The 24147-nt window shown below is 36.4% G+C and overlaps 1 protein-coding gene across 2 annotated transcripts in view; it reads right to left on the reverse strand.

Moving 5' to 3' along the window:
* LOC150096035 (mitochondrial tRNA methylthiotransferase CDK5RAP1) overlaps positions 1-24147 on the reverse strand; it is a 197459-nt gene that overhangs the window by 68554 nt on the left and 104758 nt on the right. For both annotated transcript variants that reach the window (XM_090409462.1, XM_090409464.1), the window contains exons 5-6: positions 20803-20884; positions 14668-14788 (exon numbers count right to left, since the gene is read on the reverse strand). In XM_090409462.1, coding sequence (XP_090265588.1) covers positions 14668-14788; positions 20803-20884 — 203 coding nt within the window. The remainder of the gene's footprint in view (positions 1-14667; positions 14789-20802; positions 20885-24147) is intronic.

Genomic DNA, 24147 nt, shown 5'->3' on the forward strand with positions numbered 1-24147 from the left:
GTGTTTGTTGTTGTTTAATTTTTTGATTTCCAATTGTATTACATTGACAATGATCCACGATACTTGAATCAAAATATCTGTAGTTAATCTACATATTTTTCAACTACGTCTATGTGCTAATTTTATAAAACGACATATAGTCTTGTCCCGCTTGTCTAATTATAACCAGCTTAGCTGGTTAGGATTAGAGACATTCTAATAAGGGAAGATGAAAATGCTTATTAAGCATCTCATCAGAAGAACTGTGAAACATGGTAAAATTGAAAATGAAATTTATTAACATTGAAGAAGTAGTACAAATGAAAATATAATATAATAGATGCAAGAAGTATTTAGAACAATACAAGCAATAATAGTAGATAGTAAAAAAAGTAATACTACATATGTTATAAAAAATCTTATAATTATTTTTCAAGTGATAATATAAAGATTGATAATTAAAAAAAAGCCTTAGGAATAAAGAACAGAAAATGAAATCACTTTATGGGAAGTGAGTGGTATGAGTATAAAAAATGAGAGAATGGGTGTGCAAGAGGAGCAGGGAAACGGGGAGGCTCAGGGTGGGCAGGGATACACAGCGTGAGAAAGGTGGATGCTCCAAGAGGAGGTGAGAGCATATGTAGGCAGGAAAGTAATGGGATGATCAGGGATCAAAAGGAAACAGATGGAATTGCAAAGGGTTCTAAAATGAAGATGCAGAAAGGGAAATGGCCCCAGCCCAGCATGGAGAGATCACATCGAGTGAGTAGTATTAGTGGAACTAGCTATAGATCCAGAAATGAGTTGTTGTGTTTGTATACCAATGCTAGAAGTATAAGAAACAAGGCGGATGAAATGGTTGCACTAATTGCGTCTGTGCACCCAGAGATTGTCGGAATAAGTGAGACATGGTTAGATGAGGATGACATCCTGACAGCAATAGAGATGGAAAGGTATGATGTGTTTCGTGAGGATAGAAGGGGTAAAAAGGGAGGGGGAGTGCTGTTGATGATAGAGAAAGAGTTATGTCCATACAAGGTGGAGATGCAAAAGGGAAATGGGGCCAGTGCTTTTGAGGCAGTATGGTGTGAAATAGAGGTGAATAGAATCAAATACTTGATGGGATGTTGTTATAGACCTGGTAATGTGGATGGTGGTGACAGTGAAATGTATAGTCAAATAAGCCAAGCAAATAAGAAAAGGGTGATCATTATGGGTGATTTTAATTATGGCAATATAGACTGGAATGAAGAGATAGCAACTGGAAGTAAAGAAAATGAGTTTCTTGAGTTTTTGAGGGATAACTACCTTAGACTATGTAACAGAGGGCAAACGAGGATTAAGGGTCTTGGATTTGGTCATCTCATTGGAGGATGTAATTATCAATGAGGTATCAAATCATCCACCAATTAGTGAAAGTGACCATGAGGTGATTACTTGGGTGGCTGCCAGCAGTGCAAGGACCCCTGTGAAAAAAGGGTATATGTGGAACTACAAGGGGGGTGATTATGAAGAGCTCAGGAGACAGCTTGCAGGTGTAGCATGCAATGAGGAGTTAGCTGGAAAAGAGATCAATGCAGCTTGGGGGATTTTCAAAAAATATTTAGTAGATGCAATGTCTAAATGTAAACATGGGTGAGAAGGTTAAATAAGGTAGGTGTGAGATGGATGAATAAAGAGATTAAGCATGCAATACAGAGAAAAAGAGCATTGTGGAGGCAGCATTAGAGAAGTGGAAGTAACCAATTTCATGAGGTCTACAAAGACCAGGCGAGGAGAGTGACTTGGTTGGTGAGAGTAGCTAAAGAGAGGTATGAACAGCAGTTAGCTAATGAAGCCAAAAAGAATCCTAAGGAGTTCTTTCGATATGTAGCCAGCAAAAGAAAGAATGATTATGGAAGGATGACATTGATTGGAGGAAATGGTATAAAGACAGCTGTTGCAGAATGTGTGGTGGAGATACTTAATGAGCAGTTCATAAAGATCTTTCAATCTTGTGAATGTGACTTCATGGAGAGATTAAGAGCAGTTGATGATGGGGAGGAGAGACTGACTGTAAGTGAGCAAGAGGTGTTTGGGAAGTTGAGTAAACTAGATGTAAATAAGGCTGTGGGACTTGATAATATATCACCGCGTATTCTGAAGGAATGTGCCAGAGAGTTGACACCTGCCTTGACATATTTTTTTAATACGAGTCTTGCACTTGGTCAAGTCCCTAAAGAGTGGAAGGAGGGCAAGATTGTGCCACTTCATAAAGGAGGTGATCGAACTCAAGCATCAAACTATAGGCCTATCTGTGTGTCAGGTATAGGCCTATCTGTGAAGAAGCTTGTGAGAACTAGGATCCAGAGTTGGGTTGACAACAATGGTATAATCTTTGATGGACAGCATGGATTTGCTAAAGGGAGGTCATGTTTTAGTAATCTACTTACTTATTACAATAAAGTGACTGCTTCCTTGGACAGAGGAGAAGGATACACAGTAATATACTTGGATTTCGCAAAAGCTTTTGATAAAGTACCTCATGATAAGTTGACAGTCAAACTAGAGCAGATGGGGTTGGATATTAGATTAGTGCATTGGATTGGAGACTGGCTATCTGATAGGTATCAACAAGTTGTGTATGGGGGTGCAATATCCAGGAAAAGGAAAGTCACTAGTGGAGTGCCTCAGGGATCTGTTTTAGGGCCATTACTATTTAACTTGTATATTAATGATATTGGCAAAGATTTGGATGGAGATATTCAGTTGTTTGCAGATTTGCAGATGATGCAAAGTTGGGAAGAACCATAAAGAGTAGTGAAGATGTTGTGGCCTTGCAAGAAGACTTGAATAAATTGAGTGATTGGGCAAGCAAATGGGGATGTGAGTTCAATGTTGCAAAATGTAAGGTTTTAAAATTTGGAAAACAAAGATGGGATGCAGAATTTATGCTTGGTGAGAATATATTGTTGGAAGTAGAGGAAATAAGAGATCTGGGGGTGATAGTGGATAAGGATCTAAAATTTAGGGGACGCATCGCCAAAATTGTGAAGACTTCTGGGAATGATGCGGAGGACACTGACGTGTAGAAGTAGGGAGATTCTTGTTCCATTGTATAAGGCTTTGATTAGGCCACACATGGACTATTGTGCCCAGATTTGGTCACCTGGTTTTCAGAAGGATGAAGAGATGTTGGAAAGGGTCCAAAGGTGACTGACTAAGGTAGTTTCTGACCTCTGGAATGTCGAGTATGAGGAAAGATTGAAAAGATGTAATTTGCAGAGTCTAGTGGAGAGAAGGAAGAGGAGAGATATGATAGAGACCTACAAGTTGGTAAGGGGTTGTTATAGGATCAATGGTGGAGAAGTTCTACAGAGAATAGTGGGAGATCAGGGGAGAACCAGAGGTCATCCCTGGAAACTGTATAAAGAGGGTGTGAGTAATGGAGTGAGAGGCAGGTTTTTTTCGTGCAGAGTTGTGAGTGATTGGAATGCCTTGCCTGAGAGTGTAGTGTCTGCAAGGAGTTTGAATGTGTTTAAGACGCGGTATGATGAGATGTGTGTGAGATAAAAGGACCTCCTAGATGAGTCTTTGACTCCATGAGGTCTTGTTTAATAATAATAATAATAAAAGGAAGTGTGCCCATAAGTAGCCATAGTGGTCACTATAAAAATACACATGTAGGCAATACAGTCATTAAAAAATTAAATGACTATCTATGATGGCACACATATACATACAGAATATAACTGAGACATAATATATAATAGTTATAGTAATTTTCTACAATATTCATTTAAAAAAAAAGTCAACATTATTTAGCTCCATGAAGTAATCTCTCAATCTTTTTCTAAAAGTGTATCCTGATGTTATAGACTTTATTTCATTAGGTAGTTTATTGTAGCTGCTTGTTGCTAAGTGCTCAAAATTTTGTGAAAAATTTCTTTATTTGCTTTGGGAACTACCAGCAAGTTCCAGTTACAACATAAATCATAGTCTACATTATATAGAGAAAAAGAGTCTGCCAGAGGGTAAGTTGGATGCATTATAAGATAGCATCGAAAAAAATATATGTTTTCATTATTATTTATTAGAGTTTTTACTTTAAATTATGGGAATCTAAGTTAGATATAGTATGTGGGTAGTTTGCAGCTAGAGAATTTGTACTTTAAAGTAATATTTCAGTAAAGTTTGTAATATTCTTTGTGCAGTATTTAAATAATGGCAGCAGCAGCAGCAGCGACAAGTCTGATCCCATTTAAGGACCACATTTTTTACAGCATACTATGGGATTTTGTGGTATATGGTCCTTGCAGCATGTACACATCCCAACAGTTAGAAATGTGGCAGGTGAGAGATCAGAAGTGCATGTCTGCGGAAAATGTAGAAAATGGGAAGAGCTCTGTGATTTAGAAATTAGCATGATGAATCCCGGCAGTGTTATGTCAGAAAAGAGTGAATACCAACCAAAAGAGATAAGTAGTGTGATCAAGGGTGTGGAAAACGAGTGGAATGTGAATGAAAAGATAAAAGTACGGAGTGTAGTAGGTACCATCATTTTTTATTTTAGTTTAACTAATAAGAATACAATTTGGTCGGCTAAACCCCAAATTTTTCATGTAGTACTATCATATCCTGTACACCCCTTGAGGGTACATGGCAGGAATTTGACGATGATGGTGCAGTAGGTTTGAAACACATGAAGTTTTCGAAGATGGTGTTGACTGGGAGGATGAATGTTCAGCAAGGGTAGATAACTTGGAGAGAGAGAGAGAGAGAGATGCTGAAAAAAGAAGTGGCATGTATCAAGAACGAGTTGAGAAGCATGAAAGAAGAGATTAGGCAACTGGAAACAATGAATGCAAAGCAAATCAGAGTAGGAGTGAGAGTGAGTTATGGGAATGACAGAAGGGGAGAGAATAGGAGAGCCACTGAAAAAGAGGGAATGAGAGAAAGGCAGTGCAGGAGCCAGGGATGGAGAGATGATAGGATTAAAGAAAGTGTTAGAGGAGAGAGAGAGAGGAATGCAAGTGAGCAAGGAAGAAACAGAATGGTAAGAGGTGTGATGTATGGAGACTCGATGATCTGTGGTATACAAGGTAGAATGACAGAGGAGCGTTTGCCTGAAGAAGAATAGAGGATGTGGCTATGGCAGTTAAGTGAGGTGAAAGGGTGGATGAGATGATTATTATGGTGGGCACAAACGACTCGGGAGGCAGCGTGAATCAGGTGGCAAGAGATCTGAGGTTCATTCTTGAGAAGAGCATCAGTAATGAATAGTATAGCCAGAATGTGTTGAAAGAGAGGCTTGGATTACGTGGATTCTTGGAGGGCATTTAAGGACAGAAAGAAACTGTATGTGAGAGATGGCTTGCATCTGAATGAGGAAGGATGTAGGCATGTGGAGAGAATGCTGTTCTCTGAACAAGTCAGCGTGTTAATGCAGGGAAATTAGAATTATCAGGGTGGATGTTAGCAGGGGTGGCTTCTTAGGGGAATATCGCTTGGGAGAAGGGGGAATGCATCATGTAATGCTGAATCTAGTGGAATCTGGAGGAAATAATGATAAGGATAGAAACAGTGACTTGATTCTTTATACTGATGCCAGGAGTATCTGGAATAAAGGAAATGAATCGATGGTGCTGATAGCATCAACCTTGTCCAAAGATTATTGAGATCTCAGAGATATGGTTGGTGGAAGATGATATACTGACAGGAATAGAAGTAGTAGGGTATAGCATTTTTCAACAGGATAGGAAGAACAAACGTGGTGGTGGTGAAGTACTGCTTATGACAAGTAATGAGTTATGTCCTCTCAGAGTGGAGGATTTGGAGGGCAGTGGCAATAATGGTTTTGAAAGCAAATGGTGAGGTAGAGGTGGACAAGACAGAATATTTAGTGGGGTGTTGCTATAAGCCAGGGAGCAAAGAGGATGAAGAGCAGATGTTAAGGCAGTTGAGCTTGCCAAGTGCAAAAAAGAATGATGTTATGAGAGATTTTAACTACAGCAATATAAATTGGAAAGAGGAAACTGCTTGTAGTAGTAAGGGCATCGAATTTCTGGAATTCTTGAGGGACAAATATCTTAGGCAACATATAATAGAAGGAACATGAGGTTCAAGAGTTTCAGATTTGGTCATAGCATCAGAAGATCTGATTATAACTGAGATGGCAACTCTGTCCCTGGTTGGAAAGATTGACCATGCAGTTTTGACTTGGAAGATGAACAGACATGCAGGCATATCAAAGAGAAAGGAATGTATGTGAAATCATAAGGCAGGTGATTATAATAGTCTTAGATATCAGCTTGGGACAGTTCCACGGAGGGAGGAATTCGAAGTGCAAGATATCATCAGCAATGCTTGGGAACTTGTGAAGGAATATTTATTTGTAGCAATAGCAACTTGTATACTGTGAGTGAAGAAGAGAACACAATTTGGTGTAAAGTGGATGATGACAAATAATATCAAATGGGAACTGGAGGTAAAAAAGAGATTATGGAAGAGATATAAGGAGAGGGATGGAGAGCAGATGCATGAAGAATATAAGACTAAGGCCAGGAGAGAGACTAATATGATAAGGATGGTAAAAGTGGAATATGAGAAGAGACTGGCCCTGAGATCCAAAAAAAATCTTAAGGATTCTTTTGTTATGTGGCCAGTAGGAGGAGAAATGACCGCGGAAGAATGATTGTTGAATAAAAATGGGAATAGAGTGACTGATGCAAAGGACATAGTGGAGCTGTTCAATGAACACTTTATTAGGGTATTTCATCCAAGAAAAGTAGATTTAATACTAGAGGGATAGGGCATTTGCAGTTTAGAAGTGAAAGAAGAATGTGTTTCAATAAAGCAATGGGACTGGATGGGATGTTGCCACAGGGTTTTGAGAGAACAATTCTGAAAGCACACCCCAACTCAACATCACCAGAGTTAAAGATCGGTACTATCAACATAAGAAGCCTGAATGGCAAAGAAATGGAGCTAGCTGAGGAATTAGATAAGTACCAGATTGACATAATAGGGGTGAATGAAACAAAAAAGACAAAAAGTGGTGAGATCTTTCTGAACAATAAATACAAAATGTTATATTCAGGAAATGACAATCAAGGAAAAGAAGGAGTAGCCATAGTATTCAACACAAAATACGATGCTAATCTTCTTGGATGGTATAATAAATTTAGTTTAATCCTTTATCCAAGTGTGAGTAAACAAAGTTTGCACCTGAAAGCATCTTCAGGACCGGGGCAAGGTGGTACAACACCAGGGCAACTCCTTGCAAAGGTGGAGCAAGCTAACATCACTCCTATATCAGTATCTCCCATAATGCAAAACACATCTCCCTGCAGATATGTCTAATGTTATGCATTAAGGGTAGGGCCACTACCCAGACTGGTTTCGACCTTTATTGAGGTCTCTTCAGTGGGAGCCAGGCCCAAGTAGAGATACCAGCCAGAAGCATTAGCAAGGTCATCTCTACCTATAGGAGTTGCCAAATGGTGTGCCACCTATTTAATAAATTACTCTGGATTTAGAAAAAGATGTTGAAAGTTTATTTTTCACTTGGTTAGAATATAATAAATTTAGTTTAATCCTTTATCCAAGTGTGAGCAAACAAAGTTTGCGCCTGAAAGCATCTTCAGGACCGGGGCAAGGTGGTACAACACAAGGCAACTCCTTGCAAAGATGGAGCAAGTTAACATCACTCCTATCTCAGTATCTCCCATAATGCAAAACACATCTCCTTTCAGATATGTCTAATGTTATGCATTAAGGGTAGGGCCACTACCCAGACTGGTTTCGACCTTTATTGAGGTCTCTTCAGAGGGAGCCAGGCCAAAGTGGATATACCAGCCAGAAACATTAGCAAGGTCATCTCTACCTATAGGAGTTGCCAAATGGTGTGCCACCTTTTTAATCTTTGATCCACCTTTGCAAGGAGTTTCCCTGGTGTTGTACCACCTTGCCTCGGTCCTGAAGATGCTTTCAGGCACAAACTTTGTTTGCACACACTTGGATAAAGGATTAAACTAAATTTATTATATTCTAACCAAGTGAAACATTAACTTTCAACTTCTTGAATGGTAGGCAGTCTCAAGTAGAGTGATGTGGGCTAATATCAGAATAGGGAATTGGACAATGAGACTTATTTGTGCCTATGGTCCCACAGAAGGTTCTACTAAGGTAGAAGTGGAGGAATTTTTTGATGCTTTAGAAAAAGCAACTGACACAATGAAAAAGGAAAAGTTAGTCTTTGTTGGGCATCTAAATAGCAGAGAACGGAAATGATTATCAGACATACAAAAATATTTTGGCAAAATTTGGAGAAAAGAGCAAAGTTAATAATAATGTGAGTGACTAAGATGATAACAGGTCTATGGAATGAACCATATGAGAACAGGTTGAAGATTTGTGGGTTGCAGAAACTAGTTGATAGGCGGAGGAGGGGAGATATGATTGAGACATTCAAATTGCTAAAGGGATTCTATAGGATTAATTCAGAAGATATTTTTGAGATCAGGACTGGTGGTGGGAGAACTAGGGGACACCTATGGAAGCTGGGCAAGAGTGTGGTTAGCAGGGGTGTTAGAGCTGGGTTCTTTACTTTTTGAGTGGTAAATGAGTGGAATAAGCTGCCAGAGTCTGTTGTGGGTGCTATGATGGTGAACGAGTTCAAGGCAAGGTATGATAGATACTGTGAGAATGTAATCGCATAGTTGTGTGGACATGATGTTTAGGGCCTCCCTCGATGAGTCTAAGGACTCCTGAAGTTGCCCGAAATAATAATAATAATAATAATAATGACAAATACCTGTTGGATTTCTGCACAGGACTTGTTATTACTAACACCATGTTCCAACATAAAAATGTGCACAAATTCACATGGAGAGAAGAGGCAAGGAATAAGAAAAGTCTAATTGACTATGTTATTGTTGATAGTGATGTTTTCTCCCTGGTGCAGTACACTAGAGTGTACAGAGGATTTGTTCACTATTTAGTCTTGAGCAGGATAAAATTGAATTTCATATTGAAAAGAATAACATGTAAGAAAGTTTTAAAGCGAATAAAAGTTGAGCAGCTCTCAGATGTGAACTGTAGAGTAAAATACACAAAGATTATTTAACAAAAAATGAAAGTGTTTGAGAACAGGAACCAAACCTTGAAGATTCAGTGGCAAGCCTTGAAGAAAACCCTGATTGATTCATAGTGAGGTAGTCTGCAAGGATAGAAAAATCAGAACTCCATGGTGGATACAGGAAGTAAAAAACGCAGTGAAGAAAAAGAAGAAAGCATATCAAAAGTTCCTGGCAAATAAGTCAGCTTGTGCTCTTAGAGAATACAGAGACAAATGTAAGAAAGCTAAACACTGTGTAAAACTAGATAAACAAAAGTCATGGGAGGACTTAGAACATAGAAAATAAATATCAAGAAGGTGGTAGGATATTCTGGAGGTTGTTGAAGAAGCTTAGAAATGGAGGAAAGAGTGCTGAAAAAGGACATAGAGATGATAAAGGTGACATGAAAATGGGAGAAAAAGATATCCTTGAAGTATGGAGTTGTTTCTGTCACTGCTTGTTTCATTTAGCAAAAAATTGCTAAATGAAACAAGCAGTGATAGCACAGTGGTAAAAAACACTCAACAGGCATACAGTCAGGAATATATATCCATACTTCAAGTAGAAAAAGCCATTAAAGGCTTGAAATGTGCCAAGGCTGCAGGAGTAGATGATATTCGACCAGAAATGCTGAAGTATGGAGGTATAAAAGTCTTACCAGTGGCTGCAGTGCATGGTTCAGAAAGCCTGGACAGAGGGACGAATTCCCGATGATTGGAGTAGAGCTCTAATAGTACCCATATATAAAAAGGGAAATAAAACTGAATGCGAGAATTACAGAGGTATTTCCCTACTGAGTGTTCCTGGCAAGATCTATGCAAGTATACTTGAGAAACAGTTGAGAAGAATTGTGGAAGAAAAGCTTGATGAGGAACAAGCTGGATTCAGGCCAAATAGAGGCTGTCAGGATCAGATCTTCACTTTACGACAAATAGTCGAGAAAGCATGGGAATATAACAAAGATCTGTATTTAAGTTTTGTTGATCTGGAAAAGGCATATGACAAGTTGCCAAGAAAGAAGCTATTCAATACGCTACAGTTATATAGTGTCAATGGGGCATTATATCAAGCAATACTTAGTCTTTATTTGAGTTGTAAGTCACCAGTTAGAATAGAAGGAAGCTCAGGAAGATGGTTTAATGTTAAATCTGTGTGAGACAAGGATGTGCATTATCCCCTCTGTTATTCATTACCTATATGGATCACATTATGAAGGAAAGTGGTATTAAACATGATATCAGAATTGGAGATGTTAATGTCAGTTCTTTGCTTTATGTGGACGATGTTATACTTCTAAATAAATCCGCTACAAGTTTGCAAGATTCCCTGACTAAATTGAATAACTGTTGTAATAGATATGGAATGAAGGTCAGCATTAAAAAGACAAAGACAATGAAAATAGGTAGAATTGTTGAAAATTCAACTGTGTTGTGAACAGGGAACCTGTGGAACAAGTAAAACATTTCAGCTACTTAGGCACGATTTTTAGTGAAGATGGTAAATATAATATGGAAATAGACAACAGAATCAACAAAGCAGGTATGGTAGGAAGTCAATTGAATAAATTCATATGGAATAAGAGAGAAATTAGTCAGAACACTAAATTAGCTGTATACAAGACAGTGTTCAAACCAGTTTTAACTTATGGATCTGAGAGCTGGGTCAGAAGTAAAACACTTGACCAAAGACTAGAGACTGCAGATATGAGAGTCCTGAGAAAGATTAGAGGCGTGAACAGATGGCAATATCATATTAAAAATGAGGATATTAGGAAAGAACTTGACATTGTCAGTATCCAAGAATGTATTAGCAGAGCTAATCTCAGGTGGTAGGGTCACTTAAACAGAATGGGCGAGGAAAGATAAACAAAACAGGTGTTCTCTGCCAGGTTGGCAGGAAAATGACCCAGAGGAAGACCAAGATATAGGTGAATTGATACGGTACAAAGGGCCTTAGACGATAGAAATATAAGATCTGATAATGTTGGATTCTTGACAAGTAACAGACTGATTTGGAGGAAAATTGTAGATAGGAAGTTAGTAATGATGTAAATTTTTCATGTAGTACTATCATATCCTGTACACCCCTTGAGGATACATGTCAGGAATTTGATGATGTTGATGATGACGGTTTTGAGAGAATGTGCTAAAGAACTGACAGCTCTGGTGACCTGGATTTTTAATGAGAGTCTGGACACAGGTCCCAGGAGTGAAAGGAGGGTAAGATAGTGCTTTTGCATAAGGATGGTGGCAGACTTGAAGTGTCAAACCATAGACCCATTTGTATTTCATCAATAGTTGTTAAGATCGTGGAGAAATCGGTGAGGGATCATTTATAGCATTGGGCAAATGAGGGTAATGTTATCTATCAGAGTTAGCTTAGATTTGTTAAGGAGTGCTAGTGTTTTAGTAATATGACTGCCATTTACAATAAAGTGACAAGTGCAGTTGATGAGGGAAAGGGATACTGCACCATTTTTTTGGATTTTACAAAGGCATTTGACAGGGGCACCACATGATAAGCTGATATTTAAGTTACAGCACATGGATTTAGATGTCAGATCAGTGAACTGGATTCAGGATTGGCTATCTGATAGGTATCAGAGTTAGAATTAGGTAGTGATATCAATGAAGCAGAAGGTTACAAGTGGAGTTCCACAGAGCTCAGTACTGGGACTTTTACTGTTAAACCTTTTTATCAAAGACATTGCCATGGATTGCAGGGGGATATTCAGTTGTTTGCAGATGATGTGAAGTTAGGAAGAGTTATTAGTAACTGTGCAGAAGTGGTAGCCCTGCAAGAGGATTTGAATAAACTGGACAGGCAGGAAAATGAATGGGGTAACAGTTTTGTATAATTTGTATTTCATCAGTAGTTGTTAAGATTTTGGAGAGATCAGTGAGGGATCATTTACAGCGTTGGGCAGATAAGGGTAACGTTATCTATCAGATAACATTATCCTCAAATGCTTAGATTTGTTAAGGAGTGCTAGTGTTTTAGTAATATGACTGCCATTTACAATAAAGTGACAAGAGCAGTTGATGAGGGAAAGAAAAGCAGAAGGTTACAAGTGGAGTTCCACAGAGCTCAATACTGGGACTTGTACTGTTAAATGTTTATATCAAAGACATTGCCATGGATTGCAGGGGGATATTCAGTTGTTTGCAGATGATGTGAAGTTAGGAAAGTTATTAGTAACTGTGCATTAATAACATTTGATTTCAAGAGGATTTGAATAAACTGGAAAATGAATGGGGTAACAGTCTGATTCAGTTAAATGTAAAGTCTTGAAGTTTGGGATACATTGATGGGAGGCCACTTACTCTGTTAGAGGAACTGTACTGGAGGAAGTGAGGGAGGCAAGGAATCAGGGGGGGGGGTGATGAATGACTAATGGATTTTTTTTCTAGATGTACAAAAATCAGTAATGGAGAAAAGATTTTTTCAATAGCCTCCAGAATATTTTTTTTCACCTTCCTGACATTTATCATCTATAATCTTATCAAAGTCTTTCCATGACGTTTGTTTACTTTTACACACATTGCTTTACTTTCTTACATTTTTGCCAGGCACATGCATCATCTCTTTCACATAATCTTTTCCAACAGTATGGTGTTATTAATGAATATATCATAAAATTCCTGATATGTACCGTAAAACAGTATAGAGAATACTATGATCATGCTATATGATCTAATTAAGTGCTGGATGTCTTATTTCTTATCAACCACTATGATTTAGGCTCTGAAGATGCTAGTTTGAAATCTAACAAAATATTAGTAACTAAATAAATAGATTATTTATTTGGTTCTTCTGGTGTTTTTTACACTGTAAGGCACTATTCTGAATTTTCCACCAGATAAGTCTGTTATTTGTCAAGACCTCAACATTGTCAGATGTTACATTTTGCTCTTCTAACTGCATTGGTTCACCTAGACCTCGGACCATCCTAACCTTTCTTCTTCTATTCTATTTAAGTGACTGCATGACCTTAGGTTAGCTCTGCTCACTCATTCAAGAATATGAAAGCAAAGTTAACAAATTGTTGAATGCTAACAATATTAAGTTCTTTCTGCTATCTTCATTTTTAATATGATCTGCCAGATATACCATCTACTCACTCTCCTAATTTTTCTTAAAACCCTCTTATCTGTGGTCTCTGGTGATGAAGGTAAAAAAGCTGTCTCATAGTTTAATAACTGACTTATTATTCCTAGATGCCTGTTTATAGTTTGATTAAAAAATAGTGATAATCAGTATCCAATATCAGGTGGTTAATGATATCATTATACAAGAATGCTGTTACAAAATGCACAATTATATGGACATTTGTGATATTTTCTTTAATTGTTTATATATATATATATGTGTGTGTGTATGTACACACACACACACACACACACACACACACACACACACACACACACACACACACACACACACACACACACACATTATATGTCTCAATCATATCACCTTTCCTTCCCCCCCTATTCACTAGACTCTGTAAAACTGCATTTCAATATGTCTTCATACTTAACATTCCATAGACCAGAAACCGCCTTGGTCAATTGGATCTTTTCCAATATCATCTCAAACTTTTGAAAACCAGCCTACCAAATCTGTGTACAGTAATCTATGTAGCCCAATTAGAGCCTTACACAATGGAATCAATATTCTTACTTCTATACATCAGTGTTGCATAACTTCCATAATCCACAATGTTTTTTCCCTCCCCCAAATTCTTCGCAGCCTCCACCTGCTCTAGTCCTCATATTTCTTCAAAACACTGGACCAACTGCATATTATCATGCGAACTTTTCTCAATATCATTAACATACAAGTTAAACAGCAATGGCCCTAAAATAGATCCTTCAGGAACATCACTAGTGACTTTCCTCTTCTGGAATATCATTCCTCATACACAGCCTCTGCAAAATCTAGTGGAAATGCTGGTGTTGTCAACCCAATTCTGAATCTTAGTCCTCACTATCCTCTTCAACAACCTCCAGAACACACAGACAAAATTATATGAAGAATAATAATTTTGTCTTCCTTTGGAATTTGACTAATCTAGGACTCATGTTAAAAAGACCCTCATGTTTTAAGACCTTCATTAAACAACTATACTAAAGGAATTGTTAAATTGTTTGCAGTTTCTTTTAAAACACAGAGCAAAATCCTATTTAGTCTTTATTACTTACTTAATATTCAAATTTGGTTCAGACTCAATTATAAAATATTTTTTCCTGCAATGTGACTACATATTGGATACATATTCATACATATACATATTGGATACATATTCACTGATCTGTTGAGTAATACAATTAATACTCATTATGACAAATGGGATTATAGCAAAGTTTCTCAATATCAATAACTATCGAAAAACTTTCCAGCCAATATATCACAGTGCTGACATATCCAAAAGAAATTCTGTAATATGTCATTTATATTATTCGTTTTTTTTACACGAAGGCATTTAAAACTTAATGCAAATATGTAGAATAAGTATTTGAATTAATAAATAGTCTATCTAATATTAAAAATCTATCTTTGAAGAATCTTTCTAATAAAGTATGTGTACCTGATCTGACAACATTCTAACTTCATCGAGAATAGATGCAATTGGTCTACTACGTTCTCTTCCTCTTGTGAAAGGTACAATGCAATAACTGCACATATTATTACATCCTCTCATTATAGAACTGAAAAAATTAAATGCACACATAACCTAAGAATGTAGTTTGAAAACTTGAAATGAAACACTGATAAAATATATCTAGAAATGCAGGTGCAACAATACAAAGAAATCAATTTGTTAAGCTAATTGCAAATATTGGTTTGGTTCTACTGTTCAAAAAGTGAATGATGTGGCAATAATTACACACTTCCAGTTCTTTCTGTTTGTAACATCCACTGGTGGTTATAAGATTTTGCAAAATGTGCTCAAATGTGCTCAAGGACATGCCAGGATAACTTATAATGATACTCAAGAATTTCAGGAACAAGAACATACCTCAGAATTTTAATAATGATATAATAATATTAGGATGGGTTTAACTGGAGATATGCAACAGTTTGCAGATAATGCAAAACAGATGTTGTGGACATAGAGGAGACGTGAACAGATTGTGTGAGTGGAACTACCAGTTCAATCTTGAACAGATTGTGTGAGTGGAACTACCAGTTCAATCTTGTAAGGTCCAGCACTTTGGTAGGCAAGGACAGAATGCAAAGTATTATATACAACTGGAAAAAAGTTTGAAGAAGGTGGAGGAAATGAGAGACCTAGAAGTGGCAGTGAAACAGGGACCTGAACTTTAGAGATTACATTGCACAAGTTGTAAAGTCATCACATCAGATTATGGAAATGGTGCAGACGACCAACATGCAAAAATAATGATGTTATGGTATACCATATCAGAATCAAAGGTGTTGACTGATTCATGACTTATTTTTAATGGTATCATTAACAACACCAAACAATTTTATCAAAATATATTTTATTAGCTGCTTATATTTTGCTGAATTTCAAACGCATCAACTAAGCACGAAACAGCTTGTATACGTAACAGTGTGTAAGTGAAACAATACAGTTGTAATGGACAAAAGATCTAAAGTCCTATTTTGGCACCCCTAGATGTTGTAAAAAAAAAAAAAAAAACATTACAGCTATGCAGGAGTTACTCTTAAGATAACAGTCTCCCAAATTTTGGTAAATTAATGCAACCATATTTGTTCAGGTTAGGAGAAGCCATGGCTGACTCAAAAAATAATCTTTCAGATCTGTAATGACTTCTAAATAGCACATTCATTTTCTTCCATCTAATCCTGTGTGTCCATTAGATGGAAGAAAATGAATGTGCTATTTAGAAGTCATTACAGATCTGAAAGATTATTTTTTGAGTCAGCCATGGCTTTGAAGAATTCTCCTAACCTGAACAAATATGGTTGCATTATTTAAATTAAGGGGATATTAAATCCCACATTGTTTTAAAACCAAATAAGAAACTCGAAGTTTATATTTAGCTCTTTATATTTAAATGGTTGCATTAATTTGCCAAAAATTTGGGAGACTGTTATCTTAAGAGCAATTCCCACATAGTTGTCATGTTTTTTTGTTTTTTTTTACAACATTAAAGGGCACCAAAATAGGAGTTTAGATCTTTTGTCCATTATAATTGTATTATTTCACTTACTCACTGTTGCTTATACAAGCAGATAAATAAAATATCTTTTGATAAATTTGTTTGGTCTTGTTAATGCTGTTAAAAAAAAGTCATGAATAACTGTCAACACTTAAGCTTATCTGTTAGATAGGGGTTGAATGAGCTAGATGTTAATAAGGCTGTGGGAATGGATGACGTATTATTATTATTATTATCTGAGACCTCTAGGGAGTCAAGGACTCATCGAGAGAGGCTATAAATTACCCAAACCAGCTGTTCATACCTTCCCTTAAAATCATTCACACTAGATGCACTCACTACCCTAAAGCCAAACTATTCCACTCACTGCTCTGTGAGAGAAAAACCTAGCTCTTACCCCTTTCTTGACTGTGTACAAACATAACTTCCATGGATGCCCCCGTGTTTTCTCCCCACCTTCCATATATCAAAAAATTTCATCAGCTGAAATCCTATAACACCCATTCAAAAATTTATAGACCTCTATCATATCACCCCTCTTTCTCCTGTTAACCAGTCTGCAATCCACACACTCACAATCTGTCCTCATAATCTAAATCCCATAATATGGATATTATTATTATTACTATCTCGGGCAACTCCAAGGAGTCGACAGACTCATCGAGGGAGGCCCTAACATCATGTCAAGAGCAACTATAATATTATCTTTGTAACTCTTCTTTGCACCCTTTTCACAGCGTCTTTATCCCCTTGGAACTCAGGAGACCAAATCTGTGCACAATATTATCCCATATTCTTAAGGAATGTGCACAACAGTTAGCTTATGCCCTTGACCTGGTTGTTTAATGAGTCGTGCAGTGGGTAGGGTTCCCCAGGAGTGAAAAGAAGGCAAAATAGTACCACTCCACAAGCATGGTTCTAAGACAGAAGTTTCCAATTATAGATGAGTCTGTATAATCGGAGTTGTAGTACAGGTGTTGGAGAAATTGGCTGGTAATAGAATACAGGATTAGGTTGATGGACATGGCATTCTTTATGTACAAATTACCCCTTTACAAATCAGCATGGATTTGTAAAAGGGTAGGTCTTGTTTTAGTAACCTGCTTGCATTTTATGATAAAGTAACGAGCGTATTAGATAAGGGAGAACCATATATATACAGTGATATTCTTGGACTCTGCAAAAGCGTTTGAGATTACGACATGATAAGTTGGTATACAAGCTGTAGAGGATCGGAATAGATAGTATATTGGTTAGATGAATCGGAGATTGGTTCTCTGAACGATACCAACAAGTTGTGTATAATGGAGTAGTGTCTCGAAAAAAGGAGGATAACCAGTGGCGTGCCCCAAGGTTCTGTTTCTTGGGCTTAACTTGTTTGTAAATGATATAACATGTGGACTGATTGAGGATCTTCAGTTGTTTGCTGATGATTCAAAGTTGGGCAGAATTATAAGTAGAACTGCTGATGTTAATTCCCTTCACAGGAAGATATGAATAGACTTTTGACTTGGACAAAGGATCAAGGTTGTAGTTTTAATATTAATAAGTGCAAAGTGAATATTTTTTGGGCATTCAAAAATTTTATCACTAACCACATCTAATAAATTGTGGGATTTTAAATTTTGTTATCTCATAATACAATGGTGAACTTATTTACACATAAAGGGTAGGTTTTGATAACTGAGAACTGATAATGTCTACTGTATGCTCCTTAACTTGTGCAATATTACTTCGCAAATGCATCCCCATTCCTGTCACTTATGCTCTGGTATGCACAATTGGAATTTTATTTCTGGAAAGAGTCTCAACTGTGTTATTCAGCTATTTGCTGATGATGCTAATTCAGGGAGAGTGATAAGGAATCTAGCTAATGCAGAATCCCTTCAGAATGATTTGAACAGATCGGTTATAAGGACAAATGACAATGAATATCAGTTCAATGTTGCTAAGTATAAAGTCAAGCATTTTGGATGGAGGATGTTATTATAGTCAAAGTATTATAGTATTATATTAATGGAAATCTGTCAGAAGAAGAATGCGGAAGAAGACTGTGCTGTAGTGTCATTAGCAAAATTAGATACTGGTTTGCAGTTGAGTGGAGAAGGTTGGTGAACAAAAGAGCAAATGAAAAAACGATGCCTTGTAGTACCACAGAATTAGCTACGAAGTTTGAGGATAGAAATACATCCACCAACACACATGTAACATGCAGCCAAGGAAAGGGGGGGGGGGGAGAGAAAGTTGCCATAATCAAGACAGATCACATAATAAGCATACTTAATAGGTCTTTCTCCCAACATAATCAAATGCCTTTGACTGATAGCAGAATCTATACCGGTGATGTTCATTAGGTGATGGATTTCAGGCAGTGGAGCAGTTGCCTATTAATAGTGTTATCCATTTCTTTAGAAAGAATTGAAGTGAAAGGAATTGGATACTAATTTGATGTTTATTTATTTATTATTATTTTTTTTATGTGGTTCCCACCCACAAAAGGTTTATTTGTGAACCTATAGTACATTTGTACATAGGTAGATTAAGGACTTTTTTTTATATATACAATATATATTTGATATTTTATTTATATATATATATATATATATATATATATATATATATATATATATATATATATATATATATATATATATATATATATATATATATCAGTTGGTTTAAATGAGCCCTTCGGTTGGCAAGACCTGGGTTTGAGTCCTGTCTATGATGCGAGGAATCTTTATCAAGTGTTTTCAATCAAATGGTGACTTAGCTGGCCTCATATTTTTCCTCCCTGAAGCTCAGGTTTTTCATCCCTCAAAACAGGGAAACTGGTCCAGGAGTGTCTTATTTACAGACATAAGACACTCCTGGAATAAGGATTAATCAACTTATTCTGTAAGATTTTGGTTTCGAATACCTACACGGTGAAGTGTGGGTCTATGCGTGAGCATAAATCAGGATCAGGATATTTTATATTTTTATTTATTTTTTTACCAGATCTAGGAATCCTGCTCTAGAGACTAAACATGCAACTTCAAGCCACTTCTGGCCTCCAATAAGAGAAGTGGTAATCTCACACCAGCAAGTGAACATAATTTGTGACAGGATGATAACAATAAAATAAAATCCTTATTAGACTAACAATTTTTACACAACAAAATGTCCTATATAATAAGAAGGAATGTTAATTTATTAAATAAATTCAAAATAATATAAGAAGACGATAGAAATGAAGATACGCATAACACACACACAAATTATAAAAAGTCAAAATTAAAATAAAATATTAACTGAATCTCATCTCATCTCATTACATGAAATCAAATGACACCAGTCAGATTGCCGATAACAGCCAGTCTCTTTTGATAAACAATATTTAGTTGCTGCTTAGGTGGGCGATTCCCTCACATATAGCTCTCATTCAACAGTTATAGTTCACACAATAGAAAAAAAATCTGCATATTACCAAAAAATGGAAGTCCAACATTTTATGAGACTTTTGTTGAATACTGAATTAGTCAGGACAAGAAAAAATCAATAAAAATATATGTTTATTCCTCACAATGACTTATCAAGGAAGTCTTTGCTGGGCTAGTGTTTGTGAAATGGATGAGTAGATGAATTTTAAAGTGGTAGGGTGAATCGAGTGAAAAAACAAAACCTTGTGAACATTTCAACTTTTTTTTTCCCCCACTATCATGTTTCACAATATCATACACATTGAGATTGTCACTTCAGATGCACTTGCATGATTACTGGAGATTCATTGACAAGTGAATAATATCTTGAAGACCATATTGAGTTAACCTGATGGCTTTATATTCATTGCAGATTCTGATTCAATCATACTATTTATATTGAGTTAACCTGATGGCTTTATATTCATTGCAGATTCTGATTCAATCATACTATTTATATTGAGTTAACCTGATGGCTTTATATTCATTGCAGATTCTGATTCAATCATACTATTTATATCTTGTCAATGTAACATACAACTGTCATAATGAATTGTCCTGAAAACAATTCCAACATAATCAAAGATTTGTTCTAGCAGACTGTTAATATCTTTTGTCATGTTAAAGTGCACAGGTAGTACAAATGGAATTTTAAAAAAAAAAGTACTTTTTTTATGTGAATTGAACCTACAATTTATTAAACATACCTATAGTACATTAGTACCAGGTTAAAGGTTAAACAATTCTGAAATCCTGTTCCCAAATGGAATTTTTCATGCCACTTCTGGCCTTCAATAAGCACAGTGGTGATTTTGCATCAGGCAATGAAATTTATCTATCACCCACAGACATTCACAAATATCCATGCCCACACTGAAATTTAAATCTATAGATTTAGGCTATCCAACTTAGTTAGTTAGTTAGTTGGATAGCCTAACTAAGCAAAGCATGTATGAATATTAGCAACAGAATAAACTACAAGGATATGATCCAACACATATTCTCTCTGTACAAATGTAAATTCTAGAGATATTAATAAAATTTTTAAAAAAAATCATTCTGCTATACAGAAAAAATCAAATAAATTTCACAGCTTGCAAAATTTCTTACACGAATGCAGAATGATTACTAGGATTAATTCGCACTGGCATAACATCTGCATAAGTTTCTTCCAATGACAGTAATACATTCACTGTAAAGAGAAATGAGTTTTTACATTGAATATCAAGAGACAAAAAAAAATTAATAAAAATAAAATAACAATAAATAAATAAATAAATATATACATATATATTTGACATTTCAAGACATAAAAGTGCAGTCGATTCATACTATAGTTCCACACACATACACACTACTATAACAAATTACCTGAAAAGTGTCCTTGGCAAAGCTCCATCGGTATAATACGCTAAAGGAAATTCTCTATAGCACTATCAACTATAACAAACTATTCCTGTGGTCTCTACAAGTTTGTTATAGTGAGAGTTGACTGTGTTTGAAAATGAATCAGCATCAGCAATATAATGAAAGTGCAGTTGGCTCATACTATTTTAAATATTGTTTTTCCATTCTTTATGGAAAAACAATATTTAAAATAAAAATCAATCAATGCTTTGACTATGCTCATCAGGAATACAAGTATATCTACAGGAATACAAGCTAACTGTTTACCTCAGCATGACTTTGGTGAAAAAAAAAATATAATAAACAAATAAAAATAAAAAATAATAATTATTATCTCAATAGCTAATATGGCCAGCCTGGCTGGCTGAGGATCACTCCACTCTCTAACAAATAAACTATAAGTTCAAATCTAACTGTGGGTATGTGTTTGTTGTTTGTGAAATGACTCTGGCTAGTAGATGAATGCTTATTGCCTGATGAGAGTACTACTCTGCTTATTAGAGCCCAGAAGAAGCTTGAAAAAAGTTTCATGATTGGCTATAGAAGGTTTCCAGATTATTTAATCTTTAGCCCATCCATGGTGCTAATTTACCACAAGTTTGTGACCTTTCATTGGTGGAATTCACGCTAATAAAAAAAAAAAAAATAATAATAATAGAACTGAGTAAGATTCAGTGTAATTAATTACCTAGTGTCCGATTATTATTTTAGATGGCCAGAGAAAAATCTGATTTAGAGTAATGAGTTTAATTTCATACAATTATCTGCCATTTCTGGTTTTGAAAGGCACTGTAGCACTTGGGTTACAACTGTGAGATCTTTACATTTGATGGCAGGATTTTTTAACTTGTACTAAAATTGTGATGGCATAGCATTCTATTCTTATTTTGTCATCCTGAGTCTACCTTATTATAAATCTGAAACCAACTTGGTGCATAGGGTTGTAATGTTGGTTGTGAATTGGTTCAAACTAGAGCTTGGAGTCTTTTTTGAAGTTTGTTTTTTTTCTTTGATTCTAACTTTTTGTTGAAATGAACTGTACTATTGGAATTCAAAGTTAAATGCCTAGCTGGAAGATTGTTGAAGTCAAATGTGAGCGTGTATTATAGAAAGCTTTAAATCATCTTTTGTTAAGATTGGGTAAGGTTCATTACAACCTCACAAAGATCCTTAAATTTGCAGTCATACCATGTTTTAGTATGATGTAATGATCACATTCCTTTCGAATTAATTCTGTTAATTCTATTTTAATGTATAACTGAAAAGGTACTATTTGCCATATTTATTAAATCTGTTATGTGTGTCATTTCTATTCCCGTTTTCCAATTAGTATTTTGCACATCATTCATTTAAGGTAACGGAACAGATGCATTTATGTGGTACATCCATGAGTGGATCAAGAGTGGAAAGGTAAGGAAGGAGCAGATGAGTGCACTTTTTTTTAAATTTTGGGTGTGTGGGAGGAGGTGGAAATTAGAGGTGGTATTAAAAGTGTATTCAAAGAGACAGTATGAGCTTACCACTATCCTACTAATTGTCAACTTTTATTATTATTATTATTAGCATTTGACCTCCATGGAGTCAGAGACTCATCGTGGGAGGTACTCACTATTGCATACAATGCTCATCCAACCGCTTCTTAAACTGATTCAATGTGTCCACATCCACAACACACTCAGGCAATGCATTCCACTCACCAACCACCCTCCATGCAAAGAACCTGCTTCTCACTCCTTTGCTCACACCCTCCTTATACAGTTTCCAGCAATGGCCTCTTACTACTCCCCTCTCCCATTCTATGAAAAATCTCTTTCATGTCTACCTGATAACAACCCCTGACCAGCTAATATGTCTCAATCATATCCCCCCCCCCTCGTCCTCCTATTCACAAGGCTCTGCAACTTACATTCCATCGTACTCCACATTCCAAAGACCACTGACTACCTTTATGAATCTTCTCTGTACCCTTTCCAACATATCCTCATCACCATGAAAAACCAGAGACCAAATCTGTGCACAATAATCCATATGAGGCCTGATCAAGGCCTTATGCAATGGAAATGGAATCATAACCTCTCTATTTCTGCATGTCAAGGTTCTCTGCATTATTGCCATTATTTGATATGATGTTTTCATAACTTGTGCAATGTGGCCCCTGAATTTCAGGTCCTTGTCCACCATCACTCCTAGATCTCTCATCTCCTCTACTTCTGTTAAAGTTTCCCCACCAAGTGTATATGTTGCATCCCATCGTTGCTTACCAAATCTCAAAAACTTACAATTGGCAACACTGAACTGACAGTTCCACTTACCTGCCCATTCATCAATCTATCCCAGTTTTGCATCATCTGCAAACAGCTGGATATTACTAGTTAAACCCAACCCAATATCATTAACATTCAAATTGAACAACAATGGCCCAAAACTGATCCCTGTGGAACACCACTGGTGACCTTTCTCTTTCAAGATACTGCATCCCCATATACAACTTTCTGATACCTATCCGACAGCCGGTCACTGATCCAACATAGAAGTCTGTTATCCAATCCCATCTGTTTAAATTTATTTAAGAGTTGTCATGTGGCAGTCTATCAAAATCTTTTGCAAAATCCAAGTACACCACTGTATATGTATCTCCCTTGCCCAAGGTATTTGTCACCTTGTTATAGTACATAAGTAAGTTAGTGAAACATGATTTCCTCTTAACAAACCCATGCTGATAACCACAGAGAATACTGCTGTTATCAACCCATTTCTGTATCCTACTTCTCACCAATCTCTCCAGGACCTTCACCACAACTCAGATATACAGGCCAGCCTATAATTTGAAGCTACAGCCTTATCACTGCCTTTATGCAGTGGAACAATTTTACCCTCCTTCCACTCCCTTGGAACCTGTGCTGTTGCAAAACTCTTATTAAACAGGCATGACAATGCTACTGTCAGTTCCCTGGAACATTCCCTTAAGATGTGTGGTGATATGTCATCACCTCGCATCTTCCTTTGTTCCTATTAACATCAAGGTTATTTATTTCCTCAATACCGCCT

This window comes from Typopeltis vanoorti, chromosome 19 (genome assembly GCF_054136105.1).
Source record: "Typopeltis vanoorti isolate ZY-2024b chromosome 19, IOZ_Tvanoo_1.0, whole genome shotgun sequence".
NCBI classification, from domain to species: domain Eukaryota; kingdom Metazoa; phylum Arthropoda; class Arachnida; order Uropygi; family Thelyphonidae; genus Typopeltis; species Typopeltis vanoorti.